The sequence below is a fragment of the Bufo gargarizans genome, chromosome 4, assembly GCF_014858855.1.
Source record: "Bufo gargarizans isolate SCDJY-AF-19 chromosome 4, ASM1485885v1, whole genome shotgun sequence".
Taxonomy (NCBI): Eukaryota; Metazoa; Chordata; class Amphibia; order Anura; family Bufonidae; genus Bufo; species Bufo gargarizans.
In genome coordinates this window covers 357,333,656-357,356,442 of record NC_058083.1, presented here as the reverse complement: position 1 = coordinate 357,356,442, position 22,787 = coordinate 357,333,656, and the positions used below count along the sequence as shown (strand labels likewise).

Here is a 22,787-nt window from a genome sequence, read left to right as displayed (position 1 = left end):
TGTTTTCTTTCTCTCTGTTGTGCTAAACTCAGCTTAGGTCTGGTTACTGAACTTTAGGCCTGATCTGGTATTCTTGCATTGGGGGGGAGGGGGGGAGGGTGCCTTAGGCTGTTATTCCCCTCCTGACACTCAGTAAATAACTTAACTTTCAACTGAAGAGCAATTTCCTCTTGCTGTCATCTCTGTTGTGTCTTGTCGGCTCTACTATGGAGTGTAAACCGGAACCAACTAGAACTGCAACCATTCCCTTATGGTGGGAAGCAGGATAGGCCCACTTCTGTCCAAAGGGGGGAGAATGGAATTGTGAGTTCCATTTCATCTAAGTATCTGTCTCTCTATCTCTGTGTCATATATGCTGCCACCTGCTGGTGAACCAGGCATATTACATGAACAAAACAGTTGCATAATAATAAGATCAATGCACACTTGTGAAGGACCTGGAAATAAATACAAGAATGACATTGGTGTTAGCAATAAAAGTTAGCAGTGGAGTGAAAGAACAGTTTCTACTCTGGGGTATTGCAAATGTACCCCATTATCATTACTATATTTGCCCAGTGGAGCATCACAATCTCAATTCTCTATAAGTAAGTCATTGGTGTGTTAAAAGAAACCTAAGTATCCCCATTTCAACATGAGGAAAACATACAAACTCCATGCAATTGTCCTTGGTCAGATTTGAAACTAGCACCCCAGCACTACAAGGCTTTAATGAGCCACCATGCTGCAGTTACTATTGTTTTTCATACTCATTTCTGTAAATAGAAAATTAGAGGGATACTAGAGGGGGCAGCAACTTCACAAATAAGAATATCCAATGTAGCAATGACTTTATCTTGACTCAATGAGTTTAACAGCTGCAAGAAATTTTAGCTTGACAATTTGAAACTGTACATGTAAAGGAAAGTGAAAAGCTTTCTCCTACTAATCAGGTTTGATAGCCTAAGAAATACGCAATCAGGTATACCCAGGCCAATTTGCCTAATTATATTTTTACCACTTAGGCTAGTTTCACACTAGCGTTCGTTGGTCCGCTCGTGAGCTCCGTTTGAAGGAGCTCACGAGCGGACCCGAACGCTTCCGTCCAGCCCTGATGCAGTCTGAATGGAGCAGATCCGCTCAGACTGCATCAGTCTGGCGGCGTTCAGCCTCCGCTCCGCTCGCCTCCGCACGGACAGCTGAACGCTGCTTGCATCGTTCAGCTGTCCGCCTGGCCGTGCGGAGGCGAGCGGATCCGTTCAGACTTACAATGTAAGTCAATGGGAACGGATCCGCTTGAAGAGGTCACCATATGGCTCAATCTTCAAGCGGATCCGTCCCCCATTGACTTTACATTGAAAGTCTGAACGGATCCGCTCAGGCATCTTGCGCACTTAGAAAATTTTCTAAGTTATTAATGCAGACGGATCCGTACTGAACGGAGCCTCCGTCTGCATTAATATGATCGGATCCGTTCAGAACGGATCCGATCAAGCGCTAGTGTGAAAGTAGCCTTAGTGGCCCAATCTCAGTGTGAAGACTTGAAAGCGAAACTGCAGGGAGAGAGTACGAAACTGCTGAAATATAGGCTCTGCTACAATTTATCGCCACATACATACGGTAACTGTGCAGTGCACCAATTTTCAAGTAGTGGCCCCATGACAAAGTGGGGAAGGTGACAGCAGCCGGAGTAACAGTGTGCTGTGGCTAGAAGTAGTGATGAGTGGACCGGTGGATGTTCGGGTTCCACAGGGTTGGTTGAACTTTGTTTCAAAGTACGGTCTCAGTTCCAAACTTCTGCGGTAGTAGTGAAACTGTACTGTGAGTCAGTATGAGAATCACTCTTAGAATCACTAAAAACTTCACTTATCTGATCAGTTACGGAGCCAAAACTGACCAAATAACTCAAGAGTGAACTCAGCCTTACATGTCAATGTTAGCGCTAAGTACAAAGAACCATGCAATGGCCCCAGATTCTACTGTGAAGTAAAAGAGCGCACTGCTTCTCCTTCTTCTAAAAAATAAGAATGCTGTCTTTTAAGCATCAGCCTTCACATGGTCAGCATTTGGTCAGTATTCCAATAGTGTTGATAAGGGCAAAAAACAACAAAAAACTGGAGTGGATCCAAAACAGATGACATAGGATTGGAAAGTTTGCATGTCTTCTCTGTTTTTGTACCTGTCACCACACCAAACATAGGAGGGAAAGGGGTGAGGAAATAAGGCCTGGAAACTAGGGAAAGGAGATGGACAACTCCTAGTAAAACCCTAATCAAAGTCCTGACTAACTACCAGTATGAACAGACCCCAGAGGTGAGTTCATACATAGTAATACCTAATGTCCTAACTAACCCTATAGGACCCTGGTACTAATGTCAGGACTGAGACAACCTGTTCCTCCAAAAGGAAGGACGGACAGGAGTCTCCCTCAGGCGTTAATACAAATGACAACACACAAAATAACCCAAACAAAATACAAAAGGGAAAGAAAACACTTAACTTCAAGTGGCTATGGCAGCATGTGGAAATTCTCCCTGATCCACGCCTGATTAATCTTCAAAAAGGTCAGTCTCTCTACATTTTGAGTGGAAAGGCAAGTTCTCCTTGGGTTAACTATGTCCCCTGCCGCACTAAACACCCGCTTTGATGCCACAATACTGGTCGGGCAGGAAAGCTTGTCCAGGGAAAACTCGCCAGATACAGCCATAAATCAAGTTTGGTTGCCCAGTAGTCCAGGGGATATTTGATGTGGGATGGCAGGATGCAGGCCAAGTATGCTCCATGTCTTGCTGCTGCTGGTGGGTTGTTTATTCACGAGGTGGGTTAAGAAAAAAGTGATCTAGACTCTAGTTGCTGCTGATGAGCTGGTACTGCTCCTACCCCCCCACCCGCCTCCAGCAGCAATGGCAGTGAAATGTGAGCACAGAGCCCCCCCCCACTCAGACCTTCATGAGGATGGGTGATGGAGTACATACAGTACAGACCAAAAGTTTGGACACATCTTCTCATTCAAAGAGTTTTCTTTATTTTCATGACTATGAAAATTGTAGATTCACACTGAAGGCATCAAAACTATGAATTAACACATGTGGAATTATATGCATAACAAAAAAGTGTGAAACAACTGAAAATATGTAATATTCTAGGCTCTTCAAAGTAGCAACCATTTGCTTTGATTACTGCTTTGCACACTCTTGGCATTCTCTTGATGAGCTTCAAGAGGTAGTCACCTGGGGGGCGGAGCTAGCGCCGGAAGGGAATGGTCGCAAGTGCTTGAGCTCCGTTACATCAAGTCTCTCCCTATACAGCCTACGCTAGCATACCCGACGAATCATGGTGCAAACCCGCCACCAAAAGACCATGGACAAATTTATAAAGAAAGCGGTGGCGATATGCGCTGCTAAAGAATCCAAGATGGCGCCCGCTTCTCAAGCTGAGGCGGCCACAAGCGAACATGAGGCATCTGAGGCCGACAGCGATAATGAAGAAGCAAGAGGCTCTCAAAGCTTACCGATCTCCAGGAAATTCCTGAAAAAGACGTTAGTGAGAGCCCTGGAACCAGTCACCCATGAATTGGCCTCCCTCAGGCGAGAGTTGAGACAAATCGGAGGCAGAGTGGGGACGCTGGAAACGGCCCAAACCTCCATGCAAGAATGGCAATTGGTGGCTACTAGAGTTGAGTGAACACCTGGATGTTCGGGTTCGAGAAGTTCGGCCGAACTTCCCAGAAATGTTCGGGTTCGGGATCCGAGCTCGACCCGAACTTCGCCCCGAACCTTAATTTGTGGAAGCTGGTGTATCGCAGAGCTCAATCAGTATTTGGTGAAGCAGGTATATCAATGCCCTTTAATCAGTATTTTGTGGAAGCAGGTATCTCGCGGGCCTCAATCAGTATTTGGGGGAAGCTGGTATATCAAAACCCTTAATCAATATTTTATGGAAGCAGGTGTATCTTAGGCCTCAATCAGTATTTGGTGGAAGCAGGTATATCAAACCCCTTAATCAGTATTTTGTGAAAGCAGGTGTATTGCAGGCCTCAATCAATATTTAGTGGAAGCAGGTATATTAATCCCCTTAAACAGTATTTTGTGTAAGCAAGTTTATAGCAGTCCTGAATCAATATTTGGTGGAGTCAGGTATATCAATCCCCTTAATCAGTATTTTGTGGTAGCAGGTTTATCGCAGGCCTCAACCAATATTAGGTGGAAGCAGGCATATCGCACCCCTCATCAGTATTTTGTAAACGCAGGTATATCAATCCCCTTAATCAGTATTTTGTGAAAGCAGATATCTCGCAGGCCTCAATTAATATTTGATGGAAGCAGGTATATCAATCCCCTTAATCAGTATTTTGTGGTAGCTTGTGTATCGCAAAGCTCAATCAGTATTTATGGGAAGCTGTTATATCAAAACCCTTAATTAATATTTTGTGGAAGCAGGTGTATCGTAGGCCGTAATCAATATTTGGTGGAAGCTTGTATATCAAACCCCTTAATCAGTATTTTGTGGAAGCAGGTTTATCGTAGGCCTCAATCAGTATTTGGTGGAAGCTGATATATCAAACCACTTAATCATTATTTTGTGGAAGCAGGTATATAGAACCCCTTAATCAATATTTGGTGGAAGCAGGTATATCGCACCCCTCAGTCAGTATTTGGGGGAAGCTGGTATATCAAAACCCTTAATCAATATTTTGTGGAAGCATGTGTATCGTAGGCAGTAATCAATATTTGGCGGAAGCAGGTATATAAAAAAAAGTTAATCATTACTTTGTGGAAGCTGTTGTATCGTAAGCCTCAATCAGCATTTGGTGGAAGCTGTTATATCAAACCCCTTAATCAGTATTTTGTGACAGCAGGCATATAGAACCCTTATTTAATATTTAATGGAAGCAGGTATATTGCAGCCCTCAATATGTATTTTGTGGAAGCAGCATATCAAACCCCTTAATCAATATTTTGTGGAACGAGGTGTATCGCAAACCTCAATCTGTATTTTGTGGAAGCGGGTATATCAAACCCCTTAATCAGTAATTGGTGGAAGCTGGGATATCAAACCCCTTAATCATTATTTTGTGGAAGCATGTGTATCGCAGGCCTGAATCAATATTTGGTGGAAGCAGATATATCAATCACCTTAATCTGTATTTTGTGGTAGGGGGTGTATCACAGGCCTCACGTATCACAGGCCTCAACCAATATTTGGTGCAAGCAGGTATATCGCACCCCTTATCAGTATTTTGTAAAAGCAGTTATATCAAACCCATTAATCAGTATTTTGTGGAAGCTGGTGTATCGCAGAGCTCAATCAGTATTTGGGGGAAGCTTTTATATCAAAACCCATAATTAATATTTTGTGAAAGCAGGTGTATCGTAGGCCGTAATCAATATTTGGTGGAAGCAGGTATATCAAACCCCTTAATCAGTATTTTGTGGAAGCAGGTATATAGAACCCCTTAATCAATATTTGGTGGAAGCAGGTATATCGCACCCCTCAGTCTATATTTTGTGGATGCAGGCATGTAAAACCCCATATTCAGTATTTTGTGGAAACAGGTATATTGTACCTCTCAATCTGTATTTTTGGAAGCAGGTTTATCAAACCCCTTTATCAATATTTTGAGGAAGCAGGTATATCCCAGGCCTCAATCAATATTTGGTGGAAGCAAGTATATCAATCCCCTTAAACAGCATTTTGTGGAAGCAGGTGTATCGTACGTCTGAATGAATATTTGGTGAAAGCAGGTATATCAAACCCCTTAATCAGTATTTTGTGGAAGCAGATGTATAACAGGCCTCAATCAATATTTGGGGGGACGCAGGTATATCAATCCCCTTAATCAGTATTTTGTGGAAGCAGGTGTATAACAGGCCTCAATCAATATTTGGGGGACGCAGGTATATCAATCCCCTTAATCAGTATTTTGTGTAAGCGGGTGTATCGCAGGCCTCAACCAATATTTGGTGGAAGCAGGAATATCGCACCCCTCAATCAGAATTTTGTAAAAGCAGATATATCAAACCCTATAATCAGTATTTTGTGGAAGCAGGTGTATTGTAGGCGTCAAACAATATTTGGTGGAAGCAGGTATATCAATCCCCTTAATCAGTATTTTGTAGAAGCAGTTATATAGAACCATATTGGGTGAAAAGCAGGTATATCGCACCCCTCAATCATTATTTTGTGGAAGCTGGTGTATCGCAGGCCCCAATCAGTATTTGGTGGAAGCAGGTATATCAATCCAATGAATTTGTATTTTGTAGAAGCAGGTGTATCGCAGGCCTCAATCAATATTTGGTGAATGCAGGTATATCAATCAACTTAATCAGTATTTTGTGGAAGCACGTATATACAGTAGAACCCCTTAATCAATATTTGGTGGAAGCAGGAATATTGCAACCCTCTATCTTTATCTTTATTTTGTGGAAGCAGGTATATCAAACCCCTTATTCAGTATTTTGCGGAAGCAGGTATATCAAATTCTTAATCAGTATTTTGTGGATGCAGATATATCGCACCACTCAATCAGTATTTTTTGGAAGCAGTTACATAGAACTTCTTAAACAGTTTTTTGTTGGAAGCAGGTATATAGCACCCCTTAATCTGTATTTTGTGAAAGCAGGTATATCAAACCCCATAATCATTATTTTGTGGAATCAGCTATTTGCACCCCTCAATCAGTATTTTGTGGAAACAGGTATATAGACCCCCTTAATCCATTTTTTGTGGAAGCAGGTATATAAAAAACCCTTAATCAGAATTTTGTGGAAGCAGGTGTATCACAGGCCTCAATCAATATTTGGTGGAAGCAGTTATATCAATCCCCTTAATCAGTATTTTGTGGAAGCAGGTGTATCGCAGGCCTTATTCAATATTTGGTGGAAGCAGGTGTATCAATCCCCTTAATCAGTTTTTTGTGGAAGCAGCTTTATAGAACCCCTTTATCAATATTTGGTGGAAGCAGGTATATCGCACTTCTCAATCAGTATTTTGTGGAAGCAGGTATATCAAACTCTTAATCAGTATTTTGAGAACGCAGGTATATCGCACCCCTCAATCAGTATTTTTTGGAAGCATTCAAGTAGAACTTCTCAAACAGTATTTGGTGAAAGCAGGTATATCACACACGTCAATCTGTATTTTGTGAAAGCAGGTATATTAAACCCCTTAATCATTATTTTGTGGAATCAGGTATATTGGCCCCCTCAATCAGTATTTTGTGGAAACAGATATATAGAGCCCCTTAATCAATTTTTTGTGGAAGCAGGAATATAAAAAAAAGTATTCAATATTTTGTGGAAGCAGGTATATCGCAAACCTCAATCAGTATTTTTTGGAAGCAGTCATATAGAACTTCTTAAGCAGTATTTGGTGAAAGCAGGTATATCACACCCCTCTATCTGTATTTTGTGAAAGCAGGTATATGAAACCCCTTAATCATTATTTTGTAGAATCAGGTATATCGCACTCCTCAATCTGAATTTTGCAAGTCCAGAAATACTGTCTCAAAGCAGTATTTCTGGACTTGCAGACATGCAGATATCCTGTGCTGGTGCACTATCGTTGCATAAAATGGCTGCCGATTATGTATTGATATTGACTAACTGAAGGAAAAAAAAAGGTTGTTTTCAGTAGTAGTTGACGCCGATGGCTCAAATGGAGCAGCTGAGCCGGCGTCTCTTGCTGCGCTGCCACACGCGGGGTCCAGCACATGGACTGTGTAAGAATAGGAACCAGTCTGCATCGCAGGGACAGGTCCACTGACTGGTGACTCCTGACGAGCTAAGTACCTTCTTTCACCCCCATTTGTGACTGCGGCTTGTTATAATGCCACACTATGGGGGTTGTCTGAAATAATTATGATACATATCAGCTGTTAATAACCGTTGCTGTTTATAGTTTAAGTGTGATTTGGTGAACTGTCCCAACTGGTGGACAAGTCACCCCTACTGTTGCTGATATCCATTTCTTAGGGCCCCTGACGAACTGTAACACAACAGGGAAACGCGTCGGGCCACTCATGGTTATTGAGCTTCTCAGCATCATCAATAATTACATATGTGGGGTGTTCAACCTTGACACCCACACATATATTGTTTTTCAAGACACTTATCCTCACAGGTCAAGTGTACTATTAGCGATCGCCTCCAGGGACCTGGTGGCTTATCGCAGGTGGTGTACCACAACTACATCTAGGGACTACCTCCCCCCTCACTTGCTCCCTGTCAGGACGAAGCTGGGCAGTCAGAGCACTGCTTAGGGAGAACTGAGGGTTTTTGTTAGGAGGTGGTGGCGAACAGGAACAGGGCTCCTTTATTAGGGCGTTAATAGGGGCTGAGACCCAGCATCCCTCCCCCCCATTCCTCCCTCCCTCCCTAGAGTCTCAGTATATTCACCAAGAGTAGTTCCACCCTGCTCACCACAATTCTGCACCTCATTTTAGGGCATTTATTTTATCAATATTAATAATAAAAGTTAAATATTAAAGGTGACCATTATTCCAAAATTGTCTATTCGGGTCCGGGTGCCAAAAAACCTAAAGTTCCGTACGAATCCGAAATTTACAGTTTGTGTTTGCTCAACTCTATTGGAAGCAGGTATATAGCACCCCACAATCTGTATTTTGTGAAAGCAGGTATATCAAACCCCATAATCATTATTTTGTGGAATCAGGTGTATCGCACGCCTCAATCAGTATTTTGTGGAAACAGGTATATAGAGCCCATTAATCACTTTTTTGTGGAAGAAGGTTGTCACGAGGGTGTCAAGAGCCACGCCTGACTCCGTTGTACCCGGGGTCAGGAGGTCGCAGCGGTTGGCTGCACGCTCTATGTAAGATAGGGATGTTTCCTTATTGTAGCTTTCTGGGTTTGCTTTGCAAACCGTTTTGGCTCACTCAGGGATCCGTAGCTCCTTCTCTCAGCTGTTCCTTGTCCAGCACTCCCAATCCTCCTTATATTCCCCTCTCACACTTCTCTGGTTGCCAGATATAGAGCTTCCTGCCTGGACATCTATTCTGACCCACTGGAGCTGTGTTGCTGCGTTCTCTGATTGTTGCATCAGAACGCTACCCTCCGGATCCCTGTTGGACCTTTGTGGACTGCTGTGGTCGCCCACCTGGGTGTTTGTGTTTGTCTGTGTTTGTCTGTCCTCTCCCTGATGTTTCCCTCTTAGTGCAGTGGTGAGGACTAGCGATCCCACCGGCCCGTTCACTATCCAGGGCTCATTTCAGGGAAAGCCAGGGTTTAGGCACGTGATCGCCGCACAGGTGAGGAACCTGTCTAGGGACGTCAGGGCAGTCAGGTACCAGCCGCAAGGTGAGTTAGGGGTCACCACCTTTCCCTCTCCCTTGGGCAGGGCTTTCCCTGTTTTCCTCCCTGTGCGTGTTGCCGGTCATTACAAAGGTATATAAAATCCCCTTAATCAATATTTTGTGGAAGCAGGTTTATTGCACCCTTCAATCAGTATTTGTAAAAAGCCGGGATAGTAATCCCCTCAATCAGTATTTGGCGGAAGCTCGTATATGAAACCCCTTAATCAGTATTTTGTGGAAGCAGGTATCTATCTGTTTTTGGGGGCAACAGGTCTATCACACCCATTGCAAATAGTTGTAGCGCTTGTCCCTCTATATACGTGCGGTATTGCAGTAGAACTGCACACAACTGAAGCACAACACAAATGAACAATATACTTTGTATGTTATTATATTATAGGTATATTATAGGTATATCACACCCCTCAATAATTTTTTTGGGGGGGCAATAGGTACAGTATATCACACCTGTTGAAATTAGTTATTCCAATAGCGTTTGTCCCTCGATATAGCTGCGGTAACACAGCATAACCGCATGCAAAATAATATGGCATCGGCTGATATTACCATATGTTTGCATGTTCAGCAAATCGCGAATGCGCAAAACGGCTGCTGGGCGAACCGCAAGGCTATCTCTAGAAGGAGTGCGAGGAGCAGGAGCATCAGGACCAGCAGATGTTGGGAAGGTCAGACAGATCCCTTCGGCTGAGGTGGTGTAGCTTTAACTGCCTGAAATTGGGTGATTGCCACTGGGTGATGCAGCGGTTGCTGCGTCAGGCTGAATCAACATATTGCTGCCACGGTTCTCCCAGGCCACTTTATGGTGACGCTGCATATGTTGACGCAGGGCCATGGTGCCAACATTGGCACCCTGCCCACTGTTCACCTTTTGCCCACAGATTCAGCAAATAGCCATGATCACCTCCTTCGGCGGCTTAACAAAAAACTGCCACACCGCCGAGTAGGTGATTTTACCCCCACACTACACGCTGACTAACTGCTACTGCCACTGCCTCCGTGAACCCCTGCACCACTACTTTCTAGACAGGTAGGCTCCTGCAAAGCGGGTGGTCTACCCAGGGCATGTTTGGCTCCCGACCTCCCACTTCTGCCCCCCTGCTAAGTCTTGGCCAGGCTAATGACTTGCTGGCTCCGCCGCTGCCTCACACGCAAGTTGTCACCCTCTTGTTCCCAATTGTGATTAGCTACATCATCATCGAGTACAATCTGCATGTCACTGATGTCCTCCTCAATGGTCTCTGAGCCAGGAGCCTGACCGCTCGCAACACCAGCTCCCATGCCACTCTACTCATCACTACTTGCCCGCATACCAGACAAAGCGGCGGATGTTTCCTCCAGATCTTGGCTGGACAGTAGCTGCTGACTGTTCTCTAGTAGCTTGTTGTCGCTGTATAGTGGAGCTGAGCTTACAGCATATAATACTTCTCTGGTTGTGGGAAGGTTTGCTGGCGTTCCGCAAAAAGATAGAACGAGTGAATGGGTTCGTGATCCGCATGCGGCTGGCACACGGTCGGTGCCCGTGCATTGCAGATTGCAATTTGCGGTCCGCAGCACAGGCATGGCCAACACACATTTGTGTGCAAGAGGCCTAAGGCTGTGGAATTTTACAGGCTGCCAGTGTTCTATCTGTATGCACTCCTTGCATGGATTAATTGTAAACACAAAGATATAGAATAATACACCCTTATTACTGGTATCTCTGTTTCCCATGTATTCCTCTGAATGAAGCCATAAAGTGGATTATGTTATCCATTGGCCACAATGTATAAAAGAAAATATGTATACTCTGCAGTGTAAGTTTTATTTTTCTGTGGCTTAGTATATTAGAAAGCACAGTCTAAAGCACATTCATGCACAGTTTAAAAACGTATGCAATGCATACAACTCCGATGGAGGCCAAAATTACAGGTAAGGCTTGTATGTATGTGCTGGGAACTTTCCCTAAGAATTTGCCAACTCTTTTGACATAATTAGTAGTGTTGAGGGAATCAAAGTTAACTACGTGGAATTCAATTCCAATTTCAGGAAAAACTTGATTCACCACGAATACGAATTTCCTGGAGCATCGTGTTAATTAATACATTTTTCCTAAAATGGCTTTGTTAAAAGAAAAAAAAAAAGAAAAATCATCCATTTGATCACAGAGAGGCTGTTGCAGCCATCTTGTTTAAAGATGAGCCAATTCTTGTGCACACTGACCTGTGACGCACGGGAATTAATTCCTTTTCTTCAATTAAGATGGCCGTAATGGTCTCTCCGTGACCAATGAATGAGGTGAGTGTACAGTGCACATATCTTTTTTGTTTTAACCCCTGATTAACCCCCTGATAGGCTGAATGTCACCCTTGGAACTCGCAATCAGTGCTGAATGTGGCATCTGAGCGGTTATATGAGGGGGAGCGGAGCGATCGCCATTCCCAGTTATTGGGCCTGCTCCATACAATGAAATGGAATCATTACAAAGTAATTTGTAACTAAACACATTTATTGTCAAATTTCAATGAAGCAGCCAAATAAAAAATTTCAAAACTTCGCCCATCTCTAATAATGAGACCAAAACCAGAGACAGGAGATCTTTGTACTTGGACTACCAAGAAGATAGTTCTGCCATATAGCAAACTGTACATTCATTTCATTTCAATTTAACAATTTGTTGTATTATATTGATTATTCAACAGCTGCAGAAAAGCATTCCAATGTTAAGTTGCATTTTCAACACAAGTTGACTGACTGCAATGTTGAATCTGGTATGTTGGTGTTTAAAGGGTAAGTAGTAAAAATATATAGCATCATTTATACAATGATCATTGAAAGCAACTGTAATCTTTGTGGTTTCTTTTAAAAAAATATATAGCTTTTTTCAGTATTTAAAAATGCTATTAGTTGAAGAAGTGTTACTGCTCAATCTGAGACACATTGATCAATAACAAGTCTGGCCTTAGGGCTGTCTGACCTGTGTGGTGGCACAGAGCGCATGATGCTTGCAAAATGAAGGGGGCTCTGTCTGCTTAGGCAGGGTTCACATCACCGTTTAGTAGTCCGTTTTTCTGATCTGGCAGAAGAACATAAAAATAGACAAAAAAAAAAAATTCTGTATTTTAAGCATCCATTATGCACATTTATGCACATTTGGCATTCGTTTTAACCATTTCCATCTGAGATCCATTATTTTGGACAGAAAGAAAGCCCTGCATGCAGACATGAGCAAATCAGTCTGAAACAAACAGAGTTTATTATGAACTTCACAAAATTTCTTCCAGCAGATGAAACCGAAGCTTATCAGGTTCGCTTCGGATGGATCCATTAAAAATGTGCAGTGTAATTTCGCTACAGATGTCAGCAGAAAAAACATTGGGGAGGAAAAAGTATGCTCACATGACCTTAAGAGGGTTGTCAACTTTTTTAATATTAATGACCTAATATCAGATCAGATGGAGGGCAACACCCGGTATCCGCTGATCAGCTGTTTGAAGAGAAAGCAGCGTTCGTATGAGTGCTGTCTTCTCTTCATTGTTTATCTGCTTCCCATCGCAACTTCAGCAGTGAGCAGGTGTAATTACAGCTCAGCCATCCCAATTCACTTCAAATGGCAGGGAATAAGAAGTGAGGAGCTAAGGCTGGGTGTTCCCGGCAGTGCCTTCTAGCTGCTGTTACTGCCTTACTGCTGCAAAACCTCAAAAGCAGCTACCTGCAAGAACATTTTTTTCCATTTCACCACCATGATGGCGTTATAATAGTAGATTGACCCTTGACCTCTGTAGGGGCAGGAAACAGAGAAAGGTTAAATTGCCCCCTCCTTCCACCATTGCCCAGTGTTTTTCTGCCCCTACAGTGGCCAGGACAGAGAAAGGTCTCTCTGCCGGTTAGGGAGGTGAAGATAAACCTTGTTACTTTTATTTTAAATTGCAGGATGCCACATAGGAAGTCCTGGACCTTCCTTGTTAGACTATTAACTTCCCCTGGTGGTCCCCGGGTTCACGGCGGTAAACTTACCTATGCTGCACAGGGTGACTGGCGGACTCTTATCCTGTTGATCTAGTGCCTCTCTGCATGCTGCCATAGCCTCCCTTTCCCTAGTGGGATAAGCTGGCAGAAACCAAATGGAGCGCGGGCGTCTGACGTCACTTCTGTGTCGGGAAGATCGTGCTCGTGTCCGGAAGTTCCGCAGTACTGCAGGGTCGATTGCTATAGAAGACATCAGTGGGAGAGCCACAGAGCTTCTGATCTGAGGTCTGGGACTGGGATGAGTCATGTCAGGCCCTGAGATACAGGCAACTAAAGAGCTTGATGCTTCCACCTGGTTGCAGTAAATTATATATATGTATATATATATATATATATATATATATATATGTTTGTGTGTGGGTGGACATGTGGGTGTTTTGTATATTATATTGCCCTTAGTATCTGGATAGTTTGAGCATGCGCCCAATGTGCAAACACTCATATAGGAAACAATCCTTTTTTATGGCACTCTAAAATATGTTCCTAAAGATTGATGGGGTTAAATCTATTACTAATAGGTCTTTAAAGAGGCTCAGAAGAGGCCTAAGAAGAGTAACAAATGTATACAGTATTCTGCTATAAGAAAACTGCCAGATCAACTTGCAGGATGACAGGCTGAACTGGATGGACAAATGTCTTTTTTCGGCCTTATGTACCATGTTACTATCAATATACAAAAAAAAAAACTCTGTAAGGAGTGTATTACTAATATAGTAAGAGAAGAACAACCATCAATCCTGCAAGAATTCAAATCAATGATTCATGAGGAAGTAAAATCTTCATTGGTGTCTATGAGAGATATACGTATTGGCCCTTTTACCTCCAAAATGCCAAAAAAGAGCAATTGACTCCTCCTCGGACTCAGATTGGCTAAAGGATGAGGCATCTTCATCAAAACCATGGGAGGGTGAAGATCCTTTAATGGAAGGTGAGATTGTAGAAGAATCTAGAAAGTTTTATTTCCCTAATACCTCTACACCGACATTGATAGGAGCTTGATCCCGCCTCTCAGGGACAGGAAATAACAGCAGAAGCCCAAATACAAACACACCCCCTCCTACCTACTCCAGTTGTTGTTTCCTGTCCCTCAGGACAAGTGGAAGCCTTGCCAGTGCGCTGGCTGGAAGATTGGTGCTCTCAGCCTAAGATTCTTGTCCTTCTTTGGGAGGGCTGAGCAGGGGACAGAGGCTCCCGGTAGAGTGTAAGCTTTACTTATCTGTCCCTCGGTGTAAGTCCCGCGCTGGAAATCCCAGGCTGTGGGCAGGGGGGATCGACGGCAGAGGAAGTGCGGCGTGTGGCTCTTTGGCTTTGGTGTGGGGGCGGAGCCTGTAGAAGTGCAGGATGCAGAGTTTGAAAATGTCTCTGCAATCCCAGAAAGATGCGGTTTACTCTGGAGAATAGCCAGGATGTCCTCCGCTGATGCTGATGCCCCACGCAGATCTGCTCATCCCAATAAGGCCCTGAGCCCGGTAAGAGACCTCCGCTGTGTATGTTATGGGTTTGATGGATGGTATTTCCTATCTATATTTCCCATATTAACCACCCAAGTGCTGGTGTTGGCATTCCCTTTGGGTCTAGTTTTCTAACTTGATGTCTGTACTCTCTAAGTAAGAGAGGCTGTCCCTGCAAAGTCCACAGGTGGTGAATCTACCAAAACAAAATGTGTTATGTGCAGATAGAACCTACCCCCTGCTAGTAAAAAGATGCTATGTCCACGCTGCACTGAAAAAGTGGCAGCATAAGGCTACTTTCACACTAGCGTTCATCGGTCCCGAACGCAGCCGTCCAGCCCTGATGCAGTCTGAATGGATGCGGATCCGCTCAGACTGCATCAGTCTGGCGGCGTTCAGCCTCCGCTCCGCTCGCCTCCGCACGGACAGGCGGACAGCTGAACGCTGCTTGCAATTCCCTATGAGGGGGATAGACTCTTTGGGTCCGCATTGGATGATATTCTAGATAAAGCCTCGGACAAGAAAAAGGGGTTTCAATCTGAATCCCATTTTTTCAGCAGAGGAAAAATTTTCATTCCCAAGCTAGGTTTAAAGAGACTCAAAACAAAAGAGAGTCTTTAGGTAGATGGCAATTCACTAAAAGGTGGGGAGGGGATTTTTTATCTCGATTCCTCTTATAAGAAATCCCAATGACGCAAAAAGTCCAGTAGAGGGCATACTTTCAAAGTTTAGTCAAGCTTGGGATGCTATAGGAGCCTCCCCCAGGGTCTTAAATCGAATCGGGCCAGGTCACAGGATAGAGTTCTGTTCCTTGCCGACAGTAAGATTTCTTTCAAACAAGGTTTTTTCAGATCTATTCAAACAGGAGGCTCTAGAGTTAGCCTCTTCCCTGTTTTGTCCTTGTAAAGGTTCCGTTAGACCAACAGGGACAGGGGGTTTACTCTCCCTTATTTCTGATAAAACAATAGCCAAGTGGGAAGTTCACAATGATCTTCAATATCTTCAAATGCCTAAATCACTTTATCATTTACAAGGAAAAGCTGTGTACTGGGTCATACACGATGTGATACCTCTTGGTGCAAAATCACAATTGCGAGTTTCGGAGTAAGTGTACTCCTTTTTCAACTCTTGGTGTCAAAATGCTGTGTGTGTAGCGCTGCTTTATCATTTACAAAAAATTCTAAATAGAATCAATAAGATCTGTGGTGAATCTCATTTTCCGAGACTATTAAATGGTAACAGTTGATCAGGCGGATGCCTATTATCATGTTCCTATCCACAGAGAAAGTCAAAAATATATCAGGTTCGCTGTCTACCTAAAAGGGGAGATCGGTCACTTCCAGTATCAGGCTCTGAGGCTTTGCCCTTCAGCCTCTCCAGTGTGCCACGTCTTTTCACAAAGATTATGGCAGATAGTAGTAGTAATAGTACTACAATAGTAGTAGTAGGTTACTTTCATCTAAAAGGAATAATTGTGGTCCCCTATCTAGATGACCGTCTGATTTCCACTGGTGGCCAGTGGAGAAACATCTACAAACAGGGGAGCAGTGGTGGCCAAAGGACCAAGTTACAGTAACCACCAACACAAGCAGCAAGGGTTGGGGAGCCCATGCTCTGCAAGAAATGGTAGCAAGAAATGGTACAGGGGACATGGAGTCTCCACGTGTCTTTAGCATCCTCAAATCTGAGGGAGTTGACATCAGTTTTCCGAGCCTTCCTAAGCTTGAAACCAACTATCCAACACCACCATGTCAAGGTACTTGTGGACAATGCGTCAACTGTGGCATATCTAAATCGTCAAGGGGGGGCGAGGAGCAAGTCCTTGACGGCTGTGTCAATAATGATATTCAAATGGGGAGAGAAGAACCTAAAGTCCATCTCGGCGGTTCATTTAGAAGGAGAAGAGAATAGATTAGCGGATTTGCTCTGCAGACATACTCTCAGAGATGGGGTATGGTCTTTGAATCAAGAAATCTTCAGACAAATCACAGAGAGGTGGGGTCTTCCGGTCTTGGATCTCTTTGCCTGGAGACAGAACAGGAAGGTAAAAAATCAAATATACAATCTCTCATTAACATGGCCCAAGGGCCTTCTCTACGCGTTTTTAGCAATTCTCTCTGATTTCAAGGACTCTGATGAATAGGCACAGGTCACAATTATTGCTCCTTATTGGCCAAAAAGGTCTTGGTTCCCCCTGCTTAAAAATCTCTATGCAGGGGAACCCTGTATTCTGCCTCAGATTACAAACCTCTTCCATTAGGGCCCTGCCCCCATACCAACATTCAGCATCTACATTTAGCGGCTTGGAAGTTGAATGGGGCTTGTTAAAATAGAGGGTTTTTTCTGAGGTTGTCATATCTACCCTGCTACATAGTAGAGAGCAGACCACTTCAAATATTTATCTGCGGACTTGGACTGCTTTTTTGTCATTTGCGGGTAGCTGTTAGAATCCTCAGAGTAGTTTAGATGTAGGCTTGATTTTAGAGTTCCTGCAAACAGGATTTGATAAGGGGCTTAGTACCAGTACCTAAATGTTCAGGTTTCTTCTCTTTGTGCCTTTCTGGATGTCAAATTGGCAGAAATTGCCCTAGTCTGTAGATTCCGTGAAGGTACAAGCAGATTATGTCCTTTTTTTTGTGAAAGTTCCCCCTTGGAATATAAACATTGTCCTCTCTGCTCTCACGTCTATGCCCTTTGAGCCTCTTTCAGAATTGTTGACTCTGAAGACTACTTTTCTTATTGCTATCCCTACAGCCAGAACCGTGGGGGAGATTCAGGCCTTCTGCTGTAAACAACCATACCTCACAGTTCTGGATGATATGGTGATTCTTAGACACTCCCCAGCATGCCTAAGGTTTTTAAGTTTCACTCTCAGCAGGAAATAGCTTTAGCATCATTTTTGTGCATCTCCAGATTCAGATCAGAAAAAAAATGTTTCACCATCTAGACGTGAGATTTCTTCTAGCGCACCTTAAATCAAGCACCTTAGTGCTCGGGTGCTCAGGCCAAACACATTGTGATATTCGAGCATGGGAATATAGTGTATTCAGTACATTATAAACAACACATTTAAAGTGCATTTATGTTCAGCCGCTTTCCTCTGGTGGAGTCTAGAAGCCGTGGTAAATCCAGGCCTTGTTCATTTTTATGAGTCAACCTGTCAGCAATTTCAGTTCACTAGTTTATACGCTTATCTGTTATAATGCCACCAGCAACACTAAAAACACGCTCAGACAAAACGCTGGCAGCAGGGCAGGCCAGCACCTCTAAACTGTAGAGCGCCAGTTCATGCCACGTGTCCAGCTTGGACACCCAGTATTTTTTAAGGCACTGAGGGATCATTGAGGACGCTGACACGGTCTGCTATGTACTCCTTTATCTTCCAAAATATCTCTCTCCTTGTGGCAGTAGGCCGCACATCAGGGTGAGAGTGCTGGCGATGTGTCCTGAAACTGTCCAAGGCTTTAGACTTAGAGAGTTATGCCCTGCCTCTGTTGGAACTGCTGTGTGTTCCCCTTGTCTCCCCACGGCGGTTGGCCAAGGAAGTACGGACTCTGCCGCCAGCATTGTCAGATGTAAATTTTTTAGGAATTTTCCAGCAAGGATCTTTTGGTATTGGACCATTTTGCTCGTCCTCTCCACCAGAGGAATGAGAGATGAGAAGTTCTCTGTGTAGCAGGGGTCGAGAAGGGTGAATAACCAGTAATCCATGTGGTTTAAAATGAGCATACCGCGCGAGTCACGGGAAAGGCAGCCTAACATAAAGTCAGCCATGTGTGCTAGAGTCCCAACAGGCGAGACTTCGCTGTCGGAATCAGAAGGATCACTCCCAATCTCCTCATCCTCTTCCTTCTCTTCTGCCCACCCACGCAGAACAGATGGAATTAAACTTCCATGGGTACTACCCTCTGAAGCTGAGGCAACTGTCTCCTGCTCCTCCTCCTCTTCAGCCTCCATCTCGCGCTGAGAAGACAAACGCATACAGACGTCTGAATGGAGCCTTACAGGGGGGTGATCACCCATATAGACACCCTGATCACCCCCCTGTCATTGATCACCCCCCTGTCATTGATCACCCCCCTGTAAGGCTCCATTCAGACGTCCGTATGATTTTTACGGATCCACGGATCGGATCCGCAAAACACATATGGACGTCTGAATGGAGCCTTACAGGGGGGTGATCACCTCATATGCACTCCCTGATCACCCCCTGTCATTGATCACCCCCCTGTCATTGATCAGCCCCCTGTAAGGCTCCATTCAGACGTCCGTATGATTTTTACGGATCCACGGATACATGGATCGGATCCACAAAACACATACGGACGTCTGAATGGAGCCTTACAAGGGGGTGATCAATGACAGGGGGGTGATCACTTCATATACACTCCCTGATCACCCCCCTGTCATTGATCACCCCCCTGTCATTGATCACCCCCCTGTAAGGCTCCATTCAGATGTCCGTATGTGGTTTGCGGATCCAATCCATGTATCCGTGGATCCGTAAAAATCATATGGATGTCTGAATGGAGCCTTACAAGGGGGTGATCAATGACGGGGGTGATCAGGGAGTCTATATGGGTGATCACCCCCCTGTCATTGATCACCCCCCCCTGTAAGGCTCCATTCAGACATTTTTTTTGGCCCAAGTTAGCGGAAATTTTTTTTTTTTTTTTTTTTTTTTTTTTTACAAAGTCTCATATTCCACAAAATTGTGTCAAAAAATAAAATCTCACATGAACTCACCATACCCCTCACGGAATCCAAATGCGTAAAATTTTTTAGACATTTATATTCCAGACTTCTTCTCACGCTTTAGGGCCCCTAAAATTCCAGGGCAGTATAAATACCCCACATGTGACCCAATTTCGGAAAGAAGACACCCCAAGGTATTCCGTGAGGGGCATGGCGAGTTCCTAGAATTTTTTTTTTTTGTCACAAGTTAGCAGAAAATGATATTTTTTTTTTTTCTAACAAAGTCTCATATTCCACTAACTTGTGACAAAAAATTTAAAATTCTAGGAACTCGCCATGGCCCTCACGGAATACCTTGGGGTGTCTTCTTTCCAAAATGGGGTCACTTGTGGGGTAGTTATACTGCTCTGGCAATTTAGGGGCCCTAAAGTGTGCAAAGTAGTTTGAAATCAAAATCTGTAAAAAAATGGCCGGTGAAATCCTAAAGGTGCTCTTTGGAATGTGTGCCCCTTTGCCCACCTAGGCTGCAGAAAAATGTCACACGTCTGGTGTAAAGGGGGAATATTAATTACCAATATTATGCGACTATCGATAATTAATATTCCTAAATAGGAGGAGCCGTCTAGTGAAGGCTCCGCCTATTTATACCTTTATATAACAATAACAATACCCTCGCTATGCCTTACACTAATCACTATACTAGCTGCATGCGCCTTACTTACTACCGCTAACAAGTACACACTACAAAGGGTACAAGTAACACAGTATTTATTAACACCTGACACTACGCACACAATACAGTAATACAGCACTAAATATACAATACTCAACTACACTACACGTTCCCAAATTCCACCCACAAACTAACTATACAATACACACATACAGGTATAACAACCCACCCACCTGACTAATATTCTATCCCTAGGGGGCACGACGAGGGTTGACGGTGGTCGTGCTGGGGTAAAGCAGACCACAAACCAATGCAGGGGTGATAACTAAAGGGAATGAGGGTATGGCAAGGGTTAATATAATAACCAGGGGCAAGGGAATGAGGGTATGGCAAGGGTTACCAGGGGAATATCAGGGGATGGCAAGGGTTAATATAATAACCAGGGGCAAGGGTTATTATAATGGGGGTATGGAAGCGTTGGTGGGATAGTGGAGGGGATAATAGCGTTGGTGGGATAGTGGGGGGGGGATAATAGATTGGAGGGGATGATAGCGTTGGTGGGATAGTAGGGGGGGTAAATAGAGTGGAGGGGATGGTGGGATAGTGGGGGGGTAAATAGCGTTGGTGGGATAGTGGGGGGGGGTAAATAGAGTGGAGGGGATAATCGTTGGTGGGATATTGGGGGTTAATAAAGATACTTAGGGTCCTGCTCGTTGTCCAGGGGGGCTCGTCTGTCCAGGGGATGATTCTCCAGGTAAGGTGGGTGGGCGGCCGGCTCTCTTCTGCTTAGTGTCGGGCCAGCCGGACTTATATGTCCAGCCGCCCGCACTCCGTACCGCCCACACAGCGGCGCGCGAGCGCGCACCACTGTGAGGAACACGTGGGCCGGCGCGGTGAGATGACGTCACCGCGCCTGCCCGCGCATCCCTGCACGCGCGCCGCAGGGCCGCGTGTACTGGCTGACAGGCGGGAGATCCTTTGATCTCCCGTCTGCAGCTCTTAGCATTCCGGACATCGCAATGGTAATTGCGATGCTGGAATGCGCATAATAGAGGGAGCGGAGGTGTCTCCACTTTCTCTATTATGCTCCAATTATCTCCAGCCGGGCTGGAGATAATTGGAACAAAAGGATTCAGATTCATTAGAATCTGAATCCTTTTGAGGTCACCAGAATGACCGGACCTTATCCGGTCATCCTGGCGCCTTTACTCAGAATGCATCAATGTGAATGCTTGGGCCACATTCACATTGATGCATCTGGGTCCATGTAGGGGGGGTTTAATGTATGTGGGGCTGTGTGTGGCATTTACTTCAGGGGGCATGAAGGGGGACATATATATATATATATATATATATATATATATCATGTATAGAGATTAAAGGGGCCCACATATACATTAAAGGGGCCCACATATATATTAAAGGGGCCCACAATATATTAAAGGGGCCCACAGTATATTAAAGGGGCCCACAATATTAAATGGGCTTGTGTATATGTATAGGCATTCGCGGGCCACACTATATGAATTCCCACAGGGGCATGGATGAGCCCCTGGGGAATATCGGAGGCAGATGGGCGCAGGTGCTGGGCACATTTGCGCACATCGTCCTCTGCACCGCCAATACATATACATACACACACACCCACACAATACGCGCCACCCTTCCTCAACATCTGGTATCGCCGTACTCAGGAGAAGTTGGGCAATGTGTTTTGGGGTGTCATTTTACATATACCCATGCTGGGTGAGATAAATATCTTGGTCAAATGCCAACTTTGTATAAAAAAAATGGGAAAAGTTGTCTTTTGCCAAGATATCTCTCTCACCCAGCATGGGTATATGTAATTTTTTATTTTTTTTTTTTGTCACAAGTTAGTGGAATATGAGACTTTGTAAGAAAAAAAAATCATCATTTTCCGCTAACTTGTGACAAAAAATAAAAAATTCTAGTAACTCGCCATGCCCCTCATGGAATACCTTGGGGTGTCTTCTTTCCAAAATGGGGTCACTTGTGGCGTAGTTATACTGCCCTGGCAATTTAGGGGCCCAAATGTGTAAGAAGTACCTTGCAATCAAAATCTGTAAAAAATGGCCTGTGAAATCCGAAAGGTGCACTTTGGCATATGCGCCCCTTTGCCCACCTTGGCTGCAAAAAAGTGTGACACATCTGGTATCGCCGTACTCAGGGGAAGTTGGGGAATGTGTTTTGGGGTGCCATTTTACATATAACCATGCTGGGTGAGAGAAATATCTTGGCAAAAGACAACTTTTCCTATTTTTTTATACAAAGTTGGCATTTGACCAAGATATTTTTCTCACCCAGCATGGGTATATGTAAAATGACACCCCAAAACACATTCCCCAACTTCTCCTGAGTACGGCGATACCAGATGTGTGACACTTTTTTGCAACCTAGGTGGGCAAAGGGGCACACATTCCAAAGTGCACCTTTCGGATTTCACCGGTCATTTTTTACAGATTTTGATTGCAAACTTCTTCTCACGCATTTGGGCCCCTAGAATGCCATGGCAGTATAACTACCCCACAAGTGACCCCATTTTGGAAAGAAGACACCCCAAGGTATTTTGTGATGGGCATAGTGAGTTCATGGAAGTTTTTATTTTTTGTCACAAGCTAGTGGAATATGA

General features: G+C 44.2%; 1 protein-coding gene across 1 annotated transcript in view; it reads left to right on the top strand.

The window, feature by feature from the left end:
- Nucleotides 1–22,787, top strand: part of KMO (kynurenine 3-monooxygenase) — an 866,528-nt gene that overhangs the window by 223,865 nt on the left and 619,876 nt on the right. The window contains exon 6 of the mRNA XM_044291809.1: nt 11,992–12,079. Coding sequence (XP_044147744.1) covers nt 11,992–12,079 — 88 coding nt within the window. The remainder of the gene's footprint in view (nt 1–11,991; nt 12,080–22,787) is intronic.